The sequence below is a fragment of the Phoxinus phoxinus genome (assembly GCF_949152265.1).
Source record: "Phoxinus phoxinus genome assembly, chromosome: 19".
NCBI lineage: Eukaryota > Metazoa > Chordata > Actinopteri > Cypriniformes > Leuciscidae > Phoxinus > Phoxinus phoxinus.
In genome coordinates this window covers 2,988,116-3,012,818 of record NC_136894.1, presented here as the reverse complement: position 1 = coordinate 3,012,818, position 24,703 = coordinate 2,988,116, and the positions used below count along the sequence as shown (strand labels likewise).

At 38.7% G+C, this 24,703-nt stretch overlaps 3 protein-coding genes across 3 annotated transcripts; all 3 read left to right on the top strand.

Moving 5' to 3' along the window:
- Positions 1 to 6,729: 6,729 nt before the first annotated feature.
- Positions 6,730 to 10,126, top strand: eef1a1l1 (eukaryotic translation elongation factor 1 alpha 1, like 1). The gene is made up of 8 exons (XM_079591621.1): positions 6,730 to 6,934; positions 7,541 to 7,697; positions 8,131 to 8,310; positions 8,405 to 8,701; positions 8,810 to 8,960; positions 9,044 to 9,300; positions 9,383 to 9,617; positions 9,707 to 10,126. Exons 2-8 carry the CDS (start codon positions 7,554 to 7,556, stop codon positions 9,829 to 9,831), a joined length of 1,389 nt encoding a protein of 462 aa, XP_079447747.1. The 5' UTR covers positions 6,730 to 6,934; positions 7,541 to 7,553; the 3' UTR covers positions 9,832 to 10,126.
- A 79-nt stretch (positions 10,127 to 10,205) lies between these two features.
- eef1a1l2 (eukaryotic translation elongation factor 1 alpha 1, like 2) lies at positions 10,206 to 15,490 on the top strand. Its single transcript, XM_079591622.1, has 8 exons — positions 10,206 to 10,461; positions 11,337 to 11,493; positions 12,465 to 12,644; positions 12,763 to 13,059; positions 13,178 to 13,328; positions 14,505 to 14,761; positions 14,844 to 15,078; positions 15,170 to 15,490. Exons 2-8 carry the CDS (start codon positions 11,350 to 11,352, stop codon positions 15,292 to 15,294), a joined length of 1,389 nt encoding a protein of 462 aa, XP_079447748.1. The 5' UTR covers positions 10,206 to 10,461; positions 11,337 to 11,349; the 3' UTR covers positions 15,295 to 15,490.
- A 947-nt stretch (positions 15,491 to 16,437) lies between these two features.
- LOC306986954 (cyclic GMP-AMP synthase) lies at positions 16,438 to 24,444 on the top strand. Its single transcript, XM_079590790.1, has 7 exons — positions 16,438 to 16,565; positions 16,871 to 16,962; positions 17,063 to 17,286; positions 18,174 to 18,402; positions 21,708 to 21,971; positions 22,103 to 22,202; positions 23,406 to 24,444. Exons 2-7 carry the CDS (start codon positions 16,935 to 16,937, stop codon positions 23,965 to 23,967), a joined length of 1,407 nt encoding a protein of 468 aa, XP_079446916.1. The 5' UTR covers positions 16,438 to 16,565; positions 16,871 to 16,934; the 3' UTR covers positions 23,968 to 24,444.
- The last annotated feature ends 259 nt before the right edge of the window (positions 24,445 to 24,703 follow it).

Here is a 24,703-nt window from a genome sequence, read left to right as displayed (position 1 = left end):
GTGTAATATGTGTTACATTGGTGAAAAGGAACAAATTTAGAGAATTCAACCATATTTTATTGCATTTGAAAATACTTATAAATAAGCACTTTAATTTATCAGTAATGAAAATACTTGACTCTTTTTGGTACCAGATGTTTTTATGTAATTTTAATCTTGCTAATGAAGTAACGACTCTATTAATTGTGTCCGTTCAGCTCTGGCTGCCATCTAACATCTTCATGAAAACTATGATCTTTCCGTTTTACTGACAGATCACTGTTCATATTTACTGGAATAGTCCAGACGGAAATTATTGTTTCATTATTGTTTATAACTTGCCTTTCTCAAAAGTTTAAATGTTTAATGAGTTAAGTGATTAAGTTTCACTTAATGTTTATTTTAAGCACTCAATGTCTCTCTGTTTGAGTCACAATGGCAACGACATGAATATATCAATGCTTAAAATTTCCAAGTATTTTAATTTTATTTTTTTAATTATAAATCATAAATATTTCTGTACAATAAATGCAATGCAATGTTTACGGTACAGACTTAAAATCATGTTCCTTCTGCTTTGTCAGCACTTGTTTGTTATCTGCAAGTGAACAGATCACTAATCAAACATTTGCATTCCTATGTGCAATTACAGATTACATAACCTCGCATAATTATAATTGCTACAGTGATATATGATATATGATAAGATATATGAGCCAATAGAGCCAACTACACTATAATTAAAGGGATAGTTAACCCAAAATTATGTCATCGTTTGCTCACCCTCATGTTGTTTCAAACCTTTTTCTTCTGTTGATCACAAAAGTATGTCTTGTTACCAATATTCTTTAAAATATGATCTTTTGCGTTCGACACAATAAAGAAACTCATACAGGTTTGATTTTTTAATTTTTGGGTGAACTATCCCTTTAACTGACGCTGTGCGGGCACGGCCAGCAGGGGGCGCATCACATCGGGGATAAATGGCTAGATTAAGATTATAAGAATGTCGCAAATTTTACAGCAGATAGTACTGAGTGTTTAAATGCTATATGTATTTAAAATGTGTTGGACTATAACTAAAACGGTTGATGGGTAACAATACCAGATATATGCACAATGACACTGCCTCCGGTATTGATTTACATTACATCAGCACTGTTGAGAAAACGACCCGGATGTACTTTGCTGAATGCGGCAAGATCTCACGTGATTGCTTATTTACATGCGTGACCCTGATGTAAGCGTGAATAATGTAATCTAGCCTGACTGGATGTTTTAATTAACTCTTCGTTTAATTGATATAGTGCGAATTTTTTATGTGATATATCGATTTTATCAACAAGACAGCGGAATATCCTTACTATTTTAGGCTAGTCTTTTTTAATTGTTCCTATTGTAAAAGCACTTATTCCTTATTTCCAAAATGTTGTGTGTAAATAAATGATCTGGCGCACAAAACTAAGCCTGGGAGAGTCGTAAAATAACCTTTCTTGTGTTACAGTTTTACTGGCTGTTCAAGGGAGCAAAGTATTTGATCTATGAACTTGAACTTTCCATAACATACCCTGTTATATTGTTTTTTATTACTGTAGATGATTCATATTTTCGTTTCTGCCTGAAAGACCGTATCGAGGAAACCTATTAGGCTTATATAGCCTTTATATTAACTCGTTTTTTAATTTTTTTAAAATAAATTAGTCAAATTGTATATTATTTTGCATATAACTTATTTTTTTAGCAGTTGTGAATTGACTTCCTTTCATTCATAAAATCACCAAATGTCTGAGACAGATGCATGGGGTTCTCACACATGCAGATGTGTGTTCACTGACCCCCCCAACCATTTGCATTACACATTAAAAATGCATGAGGGATTTGCAAGTGTAAGTTTGTTGCCTTGAGGGGGAGGTGGAGGATTTCTACCTTTTAGGTTAAAGGTATTTATTCTTTGTTACAAGAAGATAGGCCTAATATTTATGGACATTTTCAAGGACATTTATAAAGGTGTGTTATGTTTGAATATTTTAAAAGCAATGTTGTTTTAATCTTTAGAACTAGAGTACAATAATTTAATTGTATGTCAAATAATGTATTTCATATCTCATTTAAAGCCCAAGGAGTCTTAGTCACCACATCAATATTGACCCTTTTTTGTATGGAATATTGCAGTATTTATTATAAATGATTTATCCGTGCACATGATTATTTTCATGTGCCTCATAATCTATAATCAAAATAATTGATCTCCCTTTTGCAGCGACATTTCTTCTCTTCTCTGATGATGTGTTTACTGGCGGGAGGGCGGAGCAACCTGTCACTCACATGAGATCGACCAATAGCAAACCACAACCATCCAATCAATTCCTCACAGACAAAATCAAGTCCCGCCCTACATTTTTAAAGCTTTTCTTTCTTTATTTTTTATTTTAAAAAAACAAACAGATAATGCAAATATAGGTTAGGTTAGGTATACTTTATTGTCCCAAAGGGAAATATGTTGTTTTTTTGTTGAAATTTGTTCACCAAAGGGAAATTTGAAAAACAGAAAGAAAAAAAGATACACATTTACAATCAAGTAATTGGCCTCACGCCTCACGCTACAGTATACATTGAAAAGTAATATACAAACACATTCAGGAGTACATTAAGGTTAAAAAAAAAATACATGCATATAAAGAGGATAAATAAAAGACAAAGAAATGTTTTACAAGTTTGTAGGGAAACAATACTAACGGGATATACTAGATAATTAGAAAGAGAGAAAAAAAACAATGTATAAGAGAAAGCTAAAACAACAGTTATTACTAACGAATCTTTCATATTGTTTCAGGATTCCATCACATTTTTTCATTGCTATATTTAAACTAAAAGACTTAAGCAGTGAGTTTACCTCAATCAAAACATCGGAGAGAGTATAAGGTGAGCCCATAAATGTCTGTTTATGGATGAAAAATTTGCCAAACAAAATAAAAAAGTTTTTTCTTCTTGTTCCAGAAGCTTTTTTATTCGGATATACATCACAAATATAGGGAGACTTCCATTTAATGCAGCCTTAAAAATAGATGCATGTATAGAAATAGATGCATGTATAGCAAAAAAAAAACAATTTACATTACATTTGCATTTATTCATTTAGCAGAAACTTTGATCCAAACCGATTTATGAGGTGAAACTCGTAAGCATTGCTGCAATACTTAAAAAGTAAGCCATAATACAAAGCTATCTGCACTGAGGACTTCTGTGTTTGAGCCTTGAGAGAGAGAGAGAGAGAGAGAGAGAGAGAGAGAGAGAGAGAGAGAGACGTTCAGAAAGTTCAGGCCTTTCCCTCTGTATTGCATGACTCAACACTGATCTCATGCCAGACTCTGACGTTGATTCGTGGCACACATTCCCTGCCCTCCCCCACACTTGTGGAGTGCTTGAGATAGAAACCAAATGGCAATTTATCTGGATAAATAGCTATTAAGCCTGTTAGCATTGTGCTGCTACATGAACCAGGCAAACAGGTCAGACCAGCCCAAGAGTCGCCCCGATAAACAAAACGACTAATGTTCAGTGGTTTGAAGCGGTGTGAGACGCAGAGCTGTGCTTGTAAGACTCCAGACAGCTGTGCTGAATAGTGATCATCTTCTGTGTGTGTGTGTGTGTGTGTGTGTGTGTGTGTGTGTGTGTGTGTGTGTGTGTGTGTGTGTGTGTGTGTGTGTGTGTGTGTGTGGGCTTGGTTTATTGTGTGTGTGTGTGTGTGTGTGTGTGTGTGTGTGTGTGTGTGTGTGTGTGTGTGTGTGTGTGTGAGGAAAAGTGGGAATCACCGCAGTTCACTTAGTAAATGTGCCAACTTTTTTCTTTTTTTTTTTCAATTGCTGTGGAATCTCTTTTTTATTTCAGTCATATGACTGGTTGCTTACACAATTTTGTTTCCTTCATTTTATAGGATTACTGTTAAATCATGATTAATAAAGAGACTTTTAAAAGGATTTGTTTGTTTATTTACTGACCTTGTAGGTTCGGGTTGACTAGTTGTTCAGGCTTTTTTTTTTTTTTTTTTTTATTATTATTTAGATTAGCTGTTTCCCAAGCATCAAGTTGACAGGTAAACTAAACAATTTTTTAATTAAAATAAAGTTTCTTACCAAAATGATGTAACGCCAGCGGGAAGCAATATTGAAACAAAATTGCAATGTGGAAGTAAAACAATTTTGATTGTGTGTTAAATATATTTTGCACATTAATTGAATATTGATGAATGTTTAATTTACTTATTTTATGCAGTGTAACAAGCGTAGTAGTTTTATCAACTGATGTCTTTTGTGGACATACATAATCAAATTCCAATGTCCTCCTGAACCCAATAAACTTACTTTTCACTCAATTTATTGCAAATTTGGAAAACTGGTTTATACTGTGCTGCCCTGCACATTGTCTCATTAATATTAATGCATAAAATTCAGCTTTTTAATTCTATGTATTATCTGCTATGCAATTGCTTGCATGAAGGACAACAGTACTGTTAATGCAATTATGACTGATTATATTTTACTCAAATAAACAGTCAATCCTTATCACTGTCGTCTGTGTGATGTGAAGTGGGGCACAAACATATGTGATCTGTAGTGAAATATTGGTCTATTATGCTAGTTTTTATAAGTTCTTATGCATTACAAGTTATATTCACTGACGGAAGTGAATCAAAATAACTTTAGCTGGAAAATATCTTTATTCAAGAACCGCTATAAAGCCAAAACAATCTGTTACCTTAAATTATCCATTTATCACTGTAAAGCTGCTTTGAAACAATCTACATTGTTAAAAGCGCTGTATAAATGAAGATGACTTGACTTGATATTATAAAAGTTTTGTTCCCCTTTTTCTTTTATGACTGCAGTACTTTTGAGCTGCAAGTTTGTGTAAAACTGTTTTATCATGTTCTCCAGCATTTTTTTAAAGCCTGAAACATTATTTATTAGCATGTTTAAATAAAAAAATCTTATATTTGCATTGATTTCTTTGACTTTTCGACTCTGATTGTCACAGTATATGTGACCCGACTGTGCGCCTGCTGCTGATCTTGACTGAAAATAGCAGCTGTGGACCAAGCATCTGTTACCTAGAGAGAGTTAACTGGAGATGCCAGCTCTTTGAAATAAAGCTATGAGGAATGCAAGACACTGAGGATGGCGTTAAAGGCTTGTATGGCATTGAAGATTTTAAAAACAATGAACTCTGAATGCATGAGATGCATGCAAACTAAGGGATATTACGAAAGTTGCATTGCCTCCCAGTCCCATGCATGGGCTTATGTTTTAAAATAGGCTCGTCAAAATCTCACCATCCTGCAAATAGTCCTATCTGATGGCATTTAAATCTGAATAGAGGAGCCAGCGGGTCGAGATGCATCTGAGACAATAGAGCTGAGTGGCCTTGACGACTTTGCTATTGCTGACTAATTTACATACAGGACTCGGCTGATCACTGCGTCTCTGTTGGTTTCATCAAATAAAATGCAATTATAATTCCTGCATATTCACTGAAACTGATGCATGTGAACAAGAAGTCAGCCGTATAATCATATTTTTGTATTTTGAGAGTAAGCTCAAAGATGAAAAAGAAATGAACAGTAACTTTAACCAAACCCAAATAATTAAATGTGAACTTTTAAGAAGCAAAGGCAATGCAAGTTTATTTATATAGCACATTTCATACACAATGGTAATTCAAAGTGCTTTACATAGAAGAAATGTAAATAATCAAAAGAAATAAGAATAATTAAAACAGTTTAGAATAAAAAAAAAATATTTAAAAGAAGTAAATGTGATGAAGTGATTTAATCACTGATATAATGCCCATTATGTACAGTACCGGTCAAAATTAGTAAATGTTTCTGAAAGAAGTTTCTTATGCTCATCAAGGCTGTGTTTATTTTATCAAAAATACAAAAAAAAAATGAAATATTGTGAAATATTATTACACTTAAAAATAATTGTTTCCTGTTGTAAAATGTAATAGCCTATTTTGGAATAAAGCTGAATTTTCAGCATCATTACTCCAGTCTTCAGTGTCACATGATCTTTCAGAAAATCATTATAATATGATGATTTGCTCAAGAAACATTAATATTTATTATCAATGTTGAAACCAGTTGTGCTGCTTAATATTTTTCTTTTTAGGAAACCATGATACACTATTCAAAGGTTTGGGTTAAGTAATATAGGCCTATAGAAAAACAAACTTTTATTCAGCAAGGACGCATTAAATTGGTAAAAAAAAGAGATAAAAGTGAAGACATTTAGATTTTATATTTCAAATAAATAGGGCCTGTTATTTTTACCTTTCTATTAAAAGAATCCAGACAAAAATGTATCACATTTTCCTCAAACATTTGCATTAAGCATGGTTTTAACATGGATACAAATAATAACCATTATTAATAACTAACTGAGCACAAATAATAATCAGCATTTTATGATTTCTAAGGATAATGTGACACTGAAGACTGGAGTAATGATGCTGCTTTGAATAAATTACAGTTTAAAATATAGCCTATTACAAAAGTAATTTTAAATTGTAACAATATTTCACATTATTACTGTTTTTACTTTTGGCTGTAGACATTTTTTATCAAGTAAATGCAGCCTCGGTGAAATTAATACTTGCAAAAACATTAATGTTTCCAAACTTTACTGTATCGCAACATATCTCAAAATTATTTGTAAAAAATATATATAATTTAAACTAGTGAACCCGATGCTCGGTGAAACAAAGTCGTGACGCATTCATGACGAGGCGGGGAGATTTTCACGCAAGAGTGTGTGATTTGCGGGTCGATTAGGGAGGGAGAGGAAGCGGGGGGTTGTTCCTCCTCCCGCGTATAAATTCGCCAACCAAAGCATTTTTCTTCCTCTTTCTGTTACCTGGCAAAGGGGAGCAGCAGCTGAGGAGTTATCTCGCAATCCTGGTGAGTGCCTTTTCCTGCTGTCTAGGCCTTGGGTTTTTAGTCTGCTATTGTCTGCTAGCAACTTTTGGACAATTTGAGAAATTTTCATCAGGTTGGCGGTTTCTTTTTAAATGTCTGCGGTGTTCCGTTACTTTGCGTGTTTTTATCACTGCCGGTTTATATAATGGTTTCTCTAGTAATTTTGTGTTTTAATGTTGCGGGTCTTCTATTTGTATGTTTAGAGGAGTTTAGGTTTATTTATATTCCCATGGTTTCCGTGTATGTTAATCGTTCAAAGAATGGGAACCGGCAAGAGAACAAAGACACTAACCGGACTGAAGTCATAGGCCTGTTAATAGGCTTCCACACATTCTCGCATCCAACAGCTGTGACTAGAGACAGATGTCTGACTCCTTATGGATGCCTTTCAGATATTTTAGATGTTTATTGTAACTTAATACCGCACTACTCTAAAGAAACACGTGTCGCAGTCCCCTTATGTGAAGTAGGCCGGTTGAAAGATTGGTTATCTATTACTGCGAAATCCCCAATCAAAAGTTTTGAATATGAAAAATCTGTGTTTGTCTTGTGCGTTATTAAGCTTCCAATTTTTATTTTTTAATACAGAAACTAATCAATCATGGGAAAGGAAAAGATCCACATTAACATCGTGGTTATTGGCCACGTCGACTCCGGAAAGTCCACCACCACCGGTCATCTGATCTACAAATGCGGTGGAATCGACAAGAGAACCATTGAGAAGTTTGAGAAGGAAGCTGCTGAGGTGAGTGTTTGGACCCTTTAACGTTTTTGTTCGTAAATAGATTGCGGCATAAGTTGAGGTAACAAGAGCCAAAATGGCGGCGGTAGCACGCGTTCCTGGGCTCAAGCCGGCTGGGTGTGGGAGTGGGCGGAGCTTAAGCGGGACTCGCTCTGACGTTGCATTTTCTGTAATGGCGCCTAGTAGGCCGAGCAACATGTGCACTAGTTCTATTCAAGCTTTTTAATTTCACATCAATTGTTAATTTAAAAAAAATTGATTAACTTTAAATCAAAATTAACTATTTAAAAATGTGCAAAATGTAGTTTGTGCCCTCATCTTTAAACAAAATGATTTTTTTTGTACCCTTTTTATCTTTATTCTTACTATTGCAACATGTTTCATGTTAAAGTTATGCCTCCCTTTTAATAATGGTTATTATCTGTTTGTTAAACAGATGGGCAAGGGCTCCTTCAAATATGCCTGGGTGCTGGACAAACTGAAGGCCGAGCGTGAGCGTGGTATCACTATTGATATTGCTCTCTGGAAGTTCGAGACCGCAAAGTACTACGTCACCATCATTGATGCCCCTGGACACAGAGACTTCATCAAGAACATGATCACTGGTACTTCTCAGGTAGGCCTACACTCCATTCTTGCATAATTGTGCTATTTGGGAGTAATCCTGAAGTAGGGTGTGGTTTAACTGTTCTTGTTTTCTTCCCACCCAGGCTGACTGTGCTGTGCTGATTGTTGCTGGTGGTGTTGGTGAGTTTGAGGCTGGTATCTCCAAGAACGGACAAACCCGTGAACATGCCCTCCTTGCTTTCACCCTGGGAGTGAAACAGCTTATTGTTGGAGTCAACAAGATGGACTCCACCGAGCCCCCCTACAGCCAGGCCCGCTTTGAGGAAATCACCAAGGAAGTCAGCGCCTACATCAAGAAGATCGGCTACAACCCCGCCAGTGTTGCTTTCGTCCCAATTTCTGGATGGCACGGTGACAACATGCTGGAGGCCAGCTCAAATGTAAGTAATTTTGCTGATTTGCATTGCCGAAGTTGTCAAATTGAGCAATTTTGCAGTATGCTCTGGTTTTCAGTTTTTAATTGGCATTTTTTTATCTTCCTTTTTTAGATGGGCTGGTTCAAGGGATGGAAGGTTGAGCGCAAGGAGGGTAATGGTAGCGGTGTTACTCTTCTTGATGCCTTGGATGCCATCTTGCCCCCAAGCCGTCCCACCGACAAGCCCCTCCGTCTGCCACTTCAGGATGTCTACAAAATTGGAGGTTTGTATTAATACTCCATATGTTTTCAAGTTCTGAATGCTAAACGCTTGGATTGTCTTTAATGTAGTTTTAATCTCTTCAAGGTATTGGAACTGTACCCGTGGGTCGTGTGGAGACCGGTGTCCTCAAGCCTGGTATGGTTGTGACCTTTGCCCCTGCCAACGTGACCACTGAGGTTAAATCTGTTGAGATGCACCACGAGTCTCTTACCGAGGCCACTCCTGGTGACAACGTTGGCTTCAACGTCAAGAACGTGTCTGTCAAGGACATCCGTCGTGGAAACGTGGCTGGAGACAGCAAGAACGACCCACCAATGGAGGCTGGCAGCTTCTTGGCTCAGGTTAGGCCTTTTCCATTATTCCGGTTGCTTTTTATAGTCAGTCTTGATGTAAACTCCTGTATTAACTCATGTTGTCTTGCAGGTCATCATCCTGAACCACCCCGGTCAGATCTCTCAGGGCTACGCCCCAGTGCTGGACTGCCACACTGCTCACATCGCCTGCAAGTTCGCTGAGCTCAAGGAGAAAATCGACCGTCGTTCTGGCAAGAAGCTTGAGGACAACCCCAAGGCCCTTAAATCTGGAGATGCCGCCATTGTTGAGATGATCCCTGGCAAGCCCATGTGTGTGGAGAGCTTCTCTACCTACCCCCCTCTTGGTAAGTTCACATACTAATTGACATTCTCTCATCCATATCGTCAGTATCCATTTGTATTGAACATGATGCTAATCGCTCTCCATCCACAGGTCGCTTCGCTGTGCGTGACATGAGGCAGACCGTTGCCGTTGGTGTCATCAAGAGCGTTGAGAAGAAGGCTGCCGGCTCTGGCAAGGTCACGAAGTCTGCACAGAAGGCTGCCAAGACCAAGTGAATTACCCTTGATCACGCTGTTCCAAAGGTTGTGGTATGTTCTGCCCAACCTCCTGGAATATCTCTAAACCTGGGCACTCTACTTAAGGACTGGCTAATGCTGATTAAAACTCATCGGAAAAATTTTCGCAGGAAAGGAAAACAACTTGGATTAAGTGTGGCTTTATTGATTGACTGATAGTGCCTCTTTCAGTTATTAAATTTGTGTTGAAATGGTTTAGAACTTGCACCTGTTGCCACAGTAAAATTTGGAAAGAAGCTGCTGAATAAACTAATAAAGGTATTAAAAATCGAAATTGTGCTCTGTCTCCTGTTATGACTTGGGAAATGGGTGGGATTTAAGGATGAGCAACTGTGAAGTGATTCGTCAGGGTCATTGCAGCTGTTTTAACACGTGTTGCAGCCCCTTTTTTTTTTCCTACCTTGTGCCCACTTAAGTGATGTCTCTTCCTCCAATCGCAAATAGTGAGTGCACAGTAAAGCTACCAATGGTACCTCATCTAAGCAGTATCTATGTGGCTTGAGTTTTCATATCCCACCCCTGTCTGAACCGGTATAAATTTAGACGACCAGTGAGACTCGCTCCTTTTTCTCCAGTCTGCTCGGGGCTGTCTGTAGTGCTTGTAGTCGGGTAAGTTATTACTGCGTTTTTATTCACTCAATCCTTGTGTAATTTGCAGCATGACAAAAAGGTCCTTTTAAATCTAATTTCCCATAATTGTCTTCTGGCTAACTGTTCAGATCAGGTTTTACTCAACTGGTTTGACAATCGGATTACATCAGGGTTATTTTCTTGCTCTACTGCCCCCTTTTCACTGACATGCACATGTAGATAGCAAAGACTTATTGGCAAAGCTGTAGAGAACATGGCTGGTGCTGTCATTCCAGTCCTTCAACATGGAGGACAAGTGAATCGAGGGAGGGGAGGGTTGCCAGCTCTCTCGAAAAAGAAGCCTTGCACTGAGAAAAGCCTTGGTTTCTTCACGAAAATGTGGGATTTTTAATAGGCTAAAATAAATAGTATCAAGCAGTAGGTGAAATGTAACGGTTAATCGCATTTTATTGTGCTATGCTGACACCCCCATTTTATTAGAAACACCCTCACAGCAGCGTTAACTTTTTTTTTGGTTGTGTAATTTGATGCAGAGGTAATGTAATACGAAGTAAAGTGTTATAAAAATGTGCATTAATAAAATGGAAACCTTAAATACAGGATTTATTATGAAGCTGATGACAGTTAATACGTGTCATCACAGTCTGGAAAAAAATGTCCATTATATACTGACTTGGCAACAATGCTGCGCGTTCACGCAGCCATGGCCCTGACTGGAATGCGCGCGCATTGTGTTATGCATCGTTCATATACTGTCATTGTGATTTTTTTGTTTGTTTTGTTATTTACCATAGATATTCCAATTCCTTGAACATTAATAATGTGTAATCTGTGTTTAAACGTTGCGACAATGTTTATGCCGTCGAAACTAAACCAGCAATGTCTTTCCACAGTTACATTTACAATATGGGTAAGGAAAAGATTCATATTAACATCGTGGTTATCGGCCACGTCGATTCTGGCAAGTCCACCACCACCGGCCATCTCATATACAAATGTGGAGGCATCGATAAGAGAACCATCGAGAAGTTTGAGAAAGAAGCCGCTGAGGTACGTCATCAGCCGGGTGACTGACTTCCGGTGACTAATATATCCATATGACAAGAATATTCTGGGCGTGTGTCTTTTTTTTTTAGACACCGTGTGTTGTGAGCGACATCTAGAGTTTGGTTTTATTGGTATTGGTCAGTTCTGAATATCTCAACTGAGCATAAATGCTGGAATTTCTATTAGAATATTATCATTCGTGAAATGTTAAGAATTATGATAATTACAATGGTTCAGTTAATGCATAATTTGTAGACGTCATGTTTGTAAAGATATTTATCTATCTAATCATGTTTGGAAATATGTTAAACTAATATAGTATCTGTCTATCTATCTATCTATCTATCTATCTATCTATCTATCTATCTATCTATCTATCTATCTATCTATCTATCTATCTATCTGTCTATCTATCTATCTATCTATCTATCTATCTATCTATCTATCATGTTTGAAAATGTTAAACTATCCATCCATCTATCTATCATGTTTGAAAATATGTTTATCTATCTATCTATCTATCTATCTATCTATCTATCTATCTATCTATCTATCTATCTATCTATCATGTTTGAAAATATGTTAAAAACATCCATCCATCCATCCATCCATCTATCATGTTTGAAAATGTTTATCTATCTATCTATCTATCTATCTATCTATCTATCTATCTATCTATCTATCTATCTATCTATCTATCTATCTATCTATCTATCTATCTATCTATCTATCTATCTATCTATCTATCTATCTATCATGTTTGAAAATATGTTAAAAACATCCATCCATCCATCCATCCATCTATCATGTTTGAAAATGTTTATCTATCTATCTATCTATCTATCTATCTATCTATCTATCTATCTATTTATCTATCTTTCTATCTGTCTGTCTGTCTGTCTGTCTGTCATTATTTTGTCCATTTGGTCTCTAAAACATCTCAAATATGATTCTAAATATTTTTCTCCATCAAGATGGGCAAGGGCTCCTTCAAATATGCCTGGGTGCTGGACAAACTGAAGGCCGAGCGTGAGCGTGGTATCACTATTGATATTTCTCTCTGGAAGTTCGAGACCGCAAAGTACTACGTCACCATCATCGATGCCCCTGGACACAGAGACTTCATCAAGAACATGATCACTGGTACTTCTCAGGTAGGATTTTTTGTATTGTATTTCAACACATCCATCACAGGTTACTGTGCATATCGCATTGTTTTCTTTGTTTAATTTAAATGTCATGATTTTTATTTTGTTTCCTTCCTCCACCCAGGCTGACTGCGCCGTGCTCATCGTCGCTGCCGGTGTTGGTGAGTTTGAGGCTGGTATCTCCAAGAACGGGCAGACCCGTGAACATGCCCTGCTTGCCTACACCCTGGGAGTGAAGCAGCTTATTGTTGGAGTCAACAAGATGGACTCCACCGAGCCCCCCTACAGCCAGAAGCGTTATGAGGAAATCACCAAGGAAGTCAGCGCCTACATCAAGAAGATCGGCTACAACCCCGCCACCGTCGCCTTCGTTCCAATCTCCGGATGGCACGGAGACAACATGCTGGAGCCCAGCACAAACGTGAGTGAGCGTCTGCTTTTTCCTGGGTCGGAAGAAGTTGCATAGATGCTTCTAAAGGGTTTGTGATTAATGCTTTTGTTCATGCTTTGTCTTTTGCATTTTCTTGTTTGGATTATAGATGGGCTGGTTCAAGGGATGGAAGATTGAGAGGAAGGAAGGAGCTGCCGGTGGTGTAACTCTTCTCGAGGGCCTGGACTCTATTCTGCCACCCAGTCGACCCACCGACAAGCCTCTTCGCTTGCCTCTGCAGGATGTGTATAAGATTGGAGGTAACATTAACCAATAACCACCAACCAGGGCTATTATATCTTTATTTATTTTCTCTTTTTTTTGTTGATATTTTGTTATTTGTCTTTTCAGTTTAGTCGGTGTTCACTGTAGTTTTCATTTTAGTTTGTTTATTTAGTTTTAGTATTTTGGGGGCTGCCATAATTAATCATTTAAATTTCAAATAATTTATATTTATTTATTATAGTAAATCATTTTTTTAGTTTAGTCAAGAGCAGTGATTTTCCACCAGGGGGCCTCAAAATCAAGTACAAATCAAGATATTTATTATTTTTTATAAATAATATATTTAATTATAAGATATTTATAAATAAGTGTTTTTTTTTTTATTTGTTTTTTTTATGAGGAGGTCTAATGTTAAAAGTCTGATTTCTAGACCTGGAAAAGTTAAGGGTATTGTATAATGATATACATTTGTTTAGTTATGCCAAGATCTAAAATATTTTACTGGGTATAACTTGTAAAAAAAATTATCTTAAAAAATCATATTTTTTATATTACTATTACTAATAATATAATAATGCGTTACATTTATAAAGCGCTTTTTCTGAGACGTCAAAGCGCTTACTTTCCCAGTAAGTGTCATTTTCATGTTTAATGCAAACTGGTTATAAAGGTTATATATTTTATAGTATACCATGAATCCACAACTAAAATGTATTTGCAAACTTTTTATTTAGTTTCAGTGACATTAAAAATTAATTTTAAATTAAATAAAATAAAGTTTGTGTTTCCCAGTTATATTGGTTATTTTCATTAGTGTGTAATGTTGCTGTTTGAGCATGAAAAAGCTCTGCAAAGTTACAATTGACAAATCACAACACACTGATCCAGCCGACCAATCAGAGCACAGTGTGATTTTCAGTAGGAGGGGCTTCATAGAGACAGGAAATAAACAGAGCGTTACTGACAGACTGGGAAGAGAGGAGCCGCAATAATAGAAAATATGTGAAAAATAATGACTTTTTTGAACATTCAAGCATGAAAACCTGTTCTAGTGTCTAGTAATCAAGACTTTGTAAAAGGGCATAATATGGCTTCTTTAACAAAAGTGTTTGCTATTATTTGTTAGCTTTCGTTAACAATAACAACACTGCCTCCATCCTTATTCACAATTTTCTCTGATGAGAGACCATGTTCAAACATTTTTCCTTCAGGTATTGGAACTGTACCCGTCGGTCGTGTGGAGACCGGAACCCTGAAGGCTGGTATGGTTGTGACCTTTGCCCCTGCCAACGTGACCACTGAGGTTAAATCTGTTGAGATGCACCACGAGTCTCTTGTTGAGGCTCTTCCCGGTGACAACGTTGGCTTCAACGTCAAGAACGTGTCTGTCAAGGACATCCGGCGTGGAAACGTGGCTGGAGACAGCAAGAACGACCCACCAATGGAGGCTGCCAACTTCACGGCTCAGGTTAGGCCTTTTCCATTATTCCGGTTGCGTTTTATAGTCAGTCTTGATGTAAACTCCTGTATTAACTGGTGTTGTCTTGCAGGTCATCATCCTGAACCACCCCGGTCAGATCTCTCAGGGCTACGCCCCAGTGCTGGACTGCCACACTGCTCACATCGCCTGCAAGTTTTCTGAGCTCAAGGAGAAAATCGACCGGCGTTCTGGCAAGAAGCTTGAGGACAACCCCAAGGCCCTTAAATCTGGAGATGCCGCCATTATCGTTATGATCCCCGGCAAGCCCATGTGTGTGGAGAGCTTCTCTCAGTACCCGCCACTGGGTAAGTGTGATCATTTATGTCAAATACGCAATTTTTACGTAAACATTCTGGTTGTGTTTAAACTCCCTACCATCTCGCTACTACTCTTCAGGTCGCTTCGCTGTGCGTGACATGAGGCAGACCGTCGCTGTGGGGGTCATCAAGGCAGTGGACAAGAAAGCCGCCTCTGCTGGCAAGGTCACCAAGTCTGCTCAGAAGGCTGCCAAAGTTAAATGAATCGTCCCGTCAGACACACAGCAAGCCTCATTGACATCCTACACTCTAATATTTCAGAACCTGAGCACGGTTTTAAAGGACTGGCTTATGCTGATAAAAACCCATCGTAAAAGCTTCAGAAGGAAAGGAGGAAATCATGTATTTCTGAACATATTTAGAGAAAATGATTAGTAAAATAAACAATGATCATACATCACAGATTGTGCCATTATTCTTTCTTGTCAACGTCTTATGAATGGGTTTTATTGTAAGTGCATTCATAAATAAATTATTTTTGAACATGATAAATATAAATAAGTTTCTAATTCTTTTTTTTGCCTTAATATTCTTGCTTTTCTGCCATCTCTGCTGTTATTGTTAACTGTTGCTGTTAAATTATTTAAAATAATTTTGTCAGCTGATATGAAATTTTATATTTAAAATTAGATGAAAAAGTTGAAGTACTAAAATGACAAAAACTGAAATAATAATAATGCTTTCCTGTAGCTCATCAGAGCATTTAGCGCTTGCAACGCCAAGGTCATGGGTTTGATTCCCAGGGAAAGCAAGAACTGATAAGAATGTAAATGTGTACCTTGAAATGCAATGTAAGTCGCTTTGGATAAAAGCGTCTGCCAAATGCATAAATGTAAATGTAAAATAATAAATTAAATATTAAATAGAAATAAAAAAACGAATAACAAAAAAATAATACTAAACTAACACGGTTTGTCACCCACATATCCATACTTTTATTCACTAATGCTATTGTTGATTAAAAACACCTGTCATTCATCATTTTGTAATAGTTCATTTTATCCAGTTGCTTAGATATCAAAGAAAGGAGTTTTAATTTCATAGTCACACTTTAAATACAGCCTCCCAAAACACATGTTCACCATTTCATTAAAGAAGACAGAAGAACTCTATACAACATACAGCCATCATTCAGACGTGTTTATTTAAATTGTGTGCAGTCCACAGAGAAATACTTTTAAAGCCACTAAGGGTTGAACTTTGGTCAGTACATTACATCAGACCAAGGCTTTTGAACGGAGATATTTCAGCTGAATCAGTACTTTACATCTGTAAATGCGTCACCTGTGTGACCTCAGCAGGTAAACATCATGTCTTCCTTAAGTTTCGGTTTTACAGGATCACAGACAGACACACCCTGAGGCATTTACTGTAAAGGGAAAGATCGTCAAATGTGGGAGGGAGAAGCTTCGAGTCCATATACACTTTGTGCTGGATCTGTACTAATGGATCATATTCTCTAGACCAGGAAGAAGGTGAGTCTGCATTCATGCATATCACTGATTGGGAAAGTTTAAATAACAAATAGATCAAATGTGTGTGCACCACAAAGTTAACTAGCTTAACTAGCATTCAAGTTTTAATGACTAGTGCGTGTGCCATTCTTTTGTTTTTGTAGCAAGATACACATAAATAGATCAAAACATCCCTGAGTTTAAGTTCTCAGTCTTAAAATTCATGAAAGCCATGAAAAAAGGGTGTATGCTCTGGCTGTGAAACAATAATGTCAGTTTTTCTTCAGGCGCATTTCATTTGCATTGACACTGCATGTAAATTTCAGGCAGGATTGAGCGTTGGAGGATCAAACACTGAATCTGAGACCTTGGGATATTCAACGCTCCATCATGGAAAGTCAACGGAGAATGAGATCAAGTAATGGGGAGGATACTGTGTTTGTGTATTGTGGTCCTGAGGCAATTGTATTCAGTGTTGTTTTAAGAATAACCTGTTTGTTCTGTTATGATAAATGTAGTTTCTGTTGGGACTCCTGGAGATGATGTTTCGCAGGAGCTGGACCGCTTGATCAAGCTGAGAGGTCGAGATCTACGGCTGCGTAAGGTTGACCAACAGAATGCTGCGAAGATAGTAAATCATCTCATCGAAAGCCTTCTGGACTTCCTGAAGAATAATGAGGATCAGCCGTTGTTCAGGGACGTCTCGGTTCTCACCAGCGGCAGCTACTATGAGATGGTGAAGGTGAGAAATATGAATACTTACAACAATTAGCTTGTGTCTAATTGAAAGAGTTTAGTATCAGGAATGAATATACACTACTGTTCAAAAGTTTGGGTTTTAAATAAAAAGAAATGAATGCTTTTATTCAGCAACAAGGAAGCATTAAATTGATAAAAAGTGACAGATTTCTATTTATTTTTTTGTATTCATCAAAGAATCCTGAAAAATATGAAACTCAAAAAATTTGAATATCGTGCAAAAGTTCATTTATTTCAGTAATTCACTTTAAAAGGTGAAACTAATATATTATATAGACTCATTACATGCAAAGTGAGATATTTCAAGCCTTCATTTGTTATAATTTTGATGATTATGAAAACCTTTTCACAATATTCTAATTTTGAATTTGGGGTTTTCATAAGCTGTAAGCCATAATCATCAAAATTATTACAAATAAAGGCTTGAAATATCTCACTTTGCATGTAACGAGTCTATATAATATATTAGTTTCACCTTTTTAAGTTGAATTGCTGAAATAAATGAACTTTTGCATGATATTCTCATCTTTCGAGTTTCACCTGTATCCCAGTGTCCACATAAATATGAAGCAGAACCACTCTGTAGTGATAATAATACAAAATTATGCTAACAATTCAGCTTTCATCACAGGAATACATTATATGTTAACATATATTCACATAGAAAACAGTTATTTGAAATTTTAACGATATATCACTATTTTTATTTGATCAAATAAATGCAAGAGACTTCTTTGAAAAACATTAAAACATCTTACTAACCCCAAACTTTTCAACGGTAGTGTAATACATCTCGATGACTGAAATTATTCATGAATGTTTGAACTTAATGCGTAATGGAATGACAAACATGAATTTTATTACCAACAGATCAACAAACCCAATGAGTTCGACATTATGCTGAAACTGAAAGTCCCAAGGCTCGAAATGTCAGAATTGGAAGAATATCAAGGAGTGTTTTATAATTTGAAGCTTTTAAAATACACACGCGAAGAAATCAAGCACTTTCTTCTGGAAGATGAACGAACCGTCTCAGCCACCAAAATCAAAGCAGAAATGCACCGCTTGGTCCGCAAATTCATTAGCAGTCATTTTAAAGGTGTGTTGATGTCATAAACTGCTTGAGGACGCAGACAGTGGTGATCCAAATGCAGGCTTTAATTAGAGGAGAATCCAGAGACAGGTACAAGGAAACAGGCAGGGGTCAAAACCAGGTAAGCAGTCCAATATCAGAAGTACAATGCAGGGAGAAGGCAAACGGGAAAACCAGATACAGGCAAAGAATCCAGGAACCGTGAAACTAGAAAATACAAAGGAACTCGGAAAACGCTGGGTAATGCAGTAAGACACAAACAATACTGAGCCAAGACACAAAGGAAAACCAAGGCTTAAATCATAGAATCTAACAAGCATAATCAAAACCAGGTGAAAGATATAAAGCATAATCAGTCCAAATGAAACCATAAGCAGTAATGAAAACTAGAGAAGGAGTGCCCCCCAGTGGCTCAAGCGGGCACTCCAGCCGCTGATTGTCACATAACCCCCCCTCTAAGGAGCGGCTTCCAGACGCTCCAAAGAGCTCCGGGGGGAGGTCAACGGGGGATGGGATGGAGGGCCAGGCCCGTGCAGGGGAACAGGAGCAGGACACAGGCAGACCGGGCCTGGGCCATGGAGCGTGGGCGACCAGGGCGGAGCAGGGCGTGCCGACGGCCAGGGCGGAGCACACTCAGAAGGGAGACAGGGTGGAGCACACTTAACACAGGACCAGGGCAGAGTACACTTAACAGGGGACCAGGGCGGAGCACACTTAACACAGGACCAAGACGTAGGGAGCACAGGGCTGGCCAGGACCAGTGACAAGAGCTCAGCCGAAGGTGGACATGCAGAGGTCCATGTAGGCGCCGCCTCCATGGCCCTCACAGGGTACCTACGGCCCCCCCCCAAAAAATACTTGGGGAAGTCTAAGGCTAAAGCCTCCAGGCTGGAAACTGCCACAGGAAGAGGCGCAGGTAAAACGAGGCGAAGAGGCGGAGCCGGCAGGGCGAGGCGCAGAGGCGGGGCCGGCAGGGCGAGGCGCAGAGGCGGGGCCGGCAGGGCGAGGCGCAGAGGCGGGGCCGGCAGGGCGAGGCGCAGAGGCGGGGCCGGCAGGGCGAGGCGCAGAGGCGGGGCCGGCAGGGCGAGGAGTCTGGGAACGCCCTCCGGAGCCTGGCGAGCCCAACGAGTCCTCCTTCTCCTTCTGCGACGGCGCTTCACTGGGCTTGATTCATTACAGGATGCACTTGACTCAGTTGACTCACAGGATGCACTTGACTCAGTTGACTCACAGGATGCACTTGACTCAGTTGACTCACAGGATGCACTTGACTCAGTTGACTCACAGGATGCACTTGACTCAGTTGACTCACAGGATGCACTTGACTCAGTTGACTCACAGGATGCACTTGACTCAGTTGACTCACAGGATGCACTTGACTCAGTTGACTCACTTGACTCAGTTGACTCACAGGATGCACTTGACTCAGTTGACTCACAGGATGCACTTGACTCAGTTGACTCACAGGATGCACTTGACTCAGTTGACTCACAGGATGCACTTGACTCACAGGATGCACTTGACTCACAGGATGCACTTGACTCAGTTGACTCACAGGATGCACTTGACTCAGTTGACTCACAGGATGCACTTGACTCAGTTGACTCACAGGATGCACTTGACTCAGTTGACTCAGTTGACTCACAGGATGCACTTGACTCAGTTGACTCACAGGATGCACTTGACTCAGTTGACTCACAGGATGCACTTGACTCAGTTGACTCACAGGATGCACTTGACTCAGTTGACTCACAGGATGCACTTGACTCAGTTGACTCACTCGATTCACTCGGCTCACTTGGTTCGTCGAGGCTGACGTGAAGCTCCGGTTCATCGAGCGCGGCCTCGGCTGGCACGCGCTCAGACTCAGTAGAAAACCCTTGAGGCAGGAATACAACTGAGGTCACGTGAAGTGTCCGAACGTCGGGATTCACATATTGCGTGGATACGGCGGACCCCTTACGAAGCGCTGCTTCACCGGGAGACAATAGATGCGTGGATTCAGTGTACAATGGCGAATCGTCGGGCTTTCTGTGAAGCAAAAGTTCCAAAAAATCCACAGTAAAAAGCGAACCGCCCATGGAAAGGGCCAGGTCAATATATTGGGTTAGAGTCCAGCTTGAAATTGGAAACGGTATAGCAGAGCCGAGCGGTTCAGACAGTCCTCCCCGAAAGAACATCATTAAACAGAAATCATCTAAATAGGACTGACGAGAGAGCTTCAAAAAATCGGTCACAAAAACCTTGAGAGGACGTTCCCCCTGACGGAGGCATACGATCTGCGCTGTGGGATCCATGACGAGGTCCGTGTCTCTCTCAGCCGCTGGATCAGTAGTGGCTCAGTATTCTGTCATAAACTGCTCGAGGACGCAGACAGTGGTGATCCAAATGCAGGCTTTAATTAGAGGAGAATCCAGAGACAGGTACAAGGAAACAGGCAGGGGTCAAAACCAGGTAAGCAGTCCAATATCAGAAGTACAATGCAGGGAGAAGGCAAACGGGAAAACCAGATACAGGCAAAGAATCCAGGAACCGTGAAACTAGAAAATACAAAGGAACTCGGAAAACGCTGGGTAATGCAGTAAGACACAAACAATACTGAGCCAAGACACAAAGGAAAACCAAGGCTTAAATCATAGAATCTAACAAGCATAATCAAAACCAGGTGAAAGATATAAAGCATAATCAGTCCAAATGAAACCATAAGCAGTAATGAAAACTAGAGAAGGAGTGCCCCCCAGTGGCTCAAGCGGGCACTCCAGCCGCTGATTGTCACAGTTGATCAGTTTCTCAACAAGTTCACTTACATTGGCTCTTTTATACACTACCAGTTAAAAGGTTTTTTTTCCTTTTCCTTTTTTTTTCTTCTTCTAAAAATACAGTAAAAATAGTAACTCTATTTTCAGTTTTCCATGTGAATATTTTTAAAAATGTAGTTTATTCCTGTGATCAAAGCATCATTACTCTAGTTTTCAGTGTCACATGATCCTTCAGAAATAATTCTAATATGATGATTTGCTGCTCATGAAACATTTCTTATTATTATCAATGTTGAAAACAGTTAAAGTCAGCATGAAACAGAACTTGCGTTATTCTTTTCTATTGTGACGTATCCGAGTGAAACGGCTCAAACAATAAAAAATTTATGACTGGACTTGATTTTGTTCATGTGAAAACATTTTAAATGTATCTTTTGGTCAGTTTAATGCATTATTTCTGAATAAAAATAGTAATTTCTTTCTTTAAACCTAAACTTTAGTGATGTATCGTATGCATTTGAGATAGTTTTTGGTTCTGTCGCCCGTTCACAGGTAAAGGATGGGTGGTATGCAGGAAACTGGTCAATTCACCGGCGGTGACTCTTGAGTTTAACAACAAAGAGAAAGAAGATGACGTGATGTCTGTAGATATCGTACCTACTCTCGAGGTGCCACAAGGTTGGCCACAAGCGGCACGGGCCGGTCCCAATATAAACAACTGGCTTGGAAAGAAATGCCGCCGCCAGATTGTAAGCAAGGCTGTGTATTTCGTCCCAAAGAGACCTAAAGGAAGAACCCTCACAGATAATGCCAAAGGTAAGTTATTTGGTAATCATTTAAGACATTTTTCCTTGTATAGAATATGTTTGGCGTTAAATGTTCTTTCAAAATTTGTCAAAAACCATATAAAAGCATTTTATTGATATATTTGCTGTATATGTTTTCAGAGAGCTGGCGGATATCCTTCTCTCACATTGAAAAAGAGATGATGCAGTATCATGGCAATAAGAAGACGTGTTGTGAGAGTTCTTCCAATAAGTGTTGCCGGTAAGTATAGGTTCAGATTAGGTAGGTTAAAAGGTTTGGTCACCCACATTTTTTTTTATTCTGTCATTAATTACTCACCTTCATGTCGTTCCAAACCCATACGACTTTCGTTCATCTTCAGAACACAAATGAAGATCTTTTACATGAAATCTGAGAGCTTTCTGTCCCTCCATTGACAGCTACGCAACTACCACTTTCAAGGCCCAGAAAGGTAGTAAAGACATCATTAAAGTAATCCATGTGACTCCAGTGGTTTAACCTTGATTATGCAAAAAAGCATAATTTACTACTTTTAATAACAAAATCTCCAACGCACGTTCACGAGAGCACAACGACGCATGCGTGTTGTGGCGAAAGTAGATGGTGTTGTGTGAACGTGCATTGGAGATTTTGTTATTAAAAGTGGTATATTATGCTTTTTGTGCACAAAGTTGTTTCATAAAATTGAGGTTAAACTTCTTGGATTACTTTAAAACGCACCGTTTTTGTGTCTGTCCCTTTAAATGCAAATGAGCTGCTGCTCCCGGCACAAGGGGCGGAGCTTCAAAAGCTCGTCCTTTTACCTCACACACACATGCACTGAAAATTTCAAAAACTTTTAGCCTTTTATGTTCAAACCGAAGTCAGACAATGATGGAGAGACTCAAGAAGAAGTGACAACATGTAGAAGCAACAGGACATTTCTGAATGGTTTGTTGGTTAATTTATGTTTATGTTATCTTCTAGTCATTGATTAGCATATTCTGTCATGATAATCTATAAATCGTGTTCAGGGGGCGGTGTATGTAAATTCTAGGGTTGGTCATATCACTAACCCGGGAGGAATGTCATGACTCATGTAGTCCCTACCAGCCGTTTGTTGTAGTCCTTTAAAAGCAAATATCTCCCTTTGCTTTGAACTTTGAGCGTCGTAACTTTGCAGATGTTGTTTATGATCAAACAGCAACATTACACACTAACTAAAGTTAGAAAAGTGAAATCATAATCAACCTCCCCTTTAATGATGTCTTTATTTCTGGGCCTTGAAAGTGGTAGTTGCATAGCTGTCAATGGAGGGACAGAAAGCTCTCAGATTTCATTTAAAAAGATGAACGAAAGTCTTACAGGTTTGGCACGACATGAAGGTGAGAAATTAATGACAGAATTTAAATGTTTGGGTGAACTAAAGTCATGCTTGCCCAAACCTGTTCTCTCCTCTCTCAGGAAACGCTGTTTGCGGCTTCTCAAGTGTCTGATTGAGGGACTGAAGCAACGGTATCCCCAAGAGCTTGAGCCTCTGTGTTCCTACCACGGGAAAACGGCCTTCCTCCACGTGCTCTCAGACCGGGTGACGGATTCCCTCTGGTCTCCGAGCCAGCTGTCCGTCTCCTTCATGAATCTGTTCGGATACTTCGAGCGACGTGCACTTGATGGTTCACTACCCCACTTCTTCGTTTGCCATCATAATCTCTTCTCTCCGCCTGCGTTTCCCAAGAGAGCGCTTGCATTTCTGACCAACGCCCTGAAGGAGCAAAGAGATCTGGGACTCCCTGTTTTAAAGATGCCGAGTCCTTCCGCTGCTCTTGTTCCTGATCCTGATGCTCTTGTTCCTGATCCTGATGCTCTTGTTCCTGATCCTGATGCTCTTGTTCCTGATCCTGATGCTCTCATTCATCCAAACCCAATCAATGACACTGACAGTATTGTTGCCGCACGTTCTTATGTCTTAGTCTATATCGGGTTACTGGTTGTTATTGTGTGTGTTGGAATCGGATGTGCATTTTAAAAACTGATTTTGTAGAATCTCCAAATGGAAAGATAGGCCGGTAACACTTTATTTTACAGTGTCCTTGTTGTTATGTACTTACCATAGTAATAACAGTAAATTATGCATAATTACACGCAACTAACCCTCAACCAAATCCTTATCCCTAACCCTAGTAAGTACAGTAAATGCCTAATATTACTCAGTACTTAAATATATAATTAGACTGTATGACACCTTAATATAAAGTGTAACTGATAAGCCTTATTATTGTACAATACAATATCTTTGGTTTTATATATTTTTACAATTTTTAATTTATGTTAAAGATTGATGCATTTATGGCATATACTTAAATTATTATTATTATTTTTCCCCCCTGAAATGTATAGTCAATAGTGCATGTATTGGAAACAGTATAAATGTGAAGTGCATGTAAACTCTTTTTTTGTATGGATCATTGTGAACTGTGAAATTAAACATGTTAAAAATTTCTTCAGTAGGCTATCATTTCATTTTTGAAAAACAGATTTGATTTCCATATTCTGAAGAATAAAACAGACAAATTAAATAAAAAAGTTTTTATATAGGCTAGTATATAAACTTTATATAAACTTCCTTTCCTCGTAAAGTGCAATTTATCTCTATAAATTTAGGCCTATACAATTTGGTACTTTTCAAAAGTGGGCCTTCAAAAGGCAACGTGTTTGAACTTCGGATGAAAAATCTGATTTAATAAACACCTAATTTCCTGTTT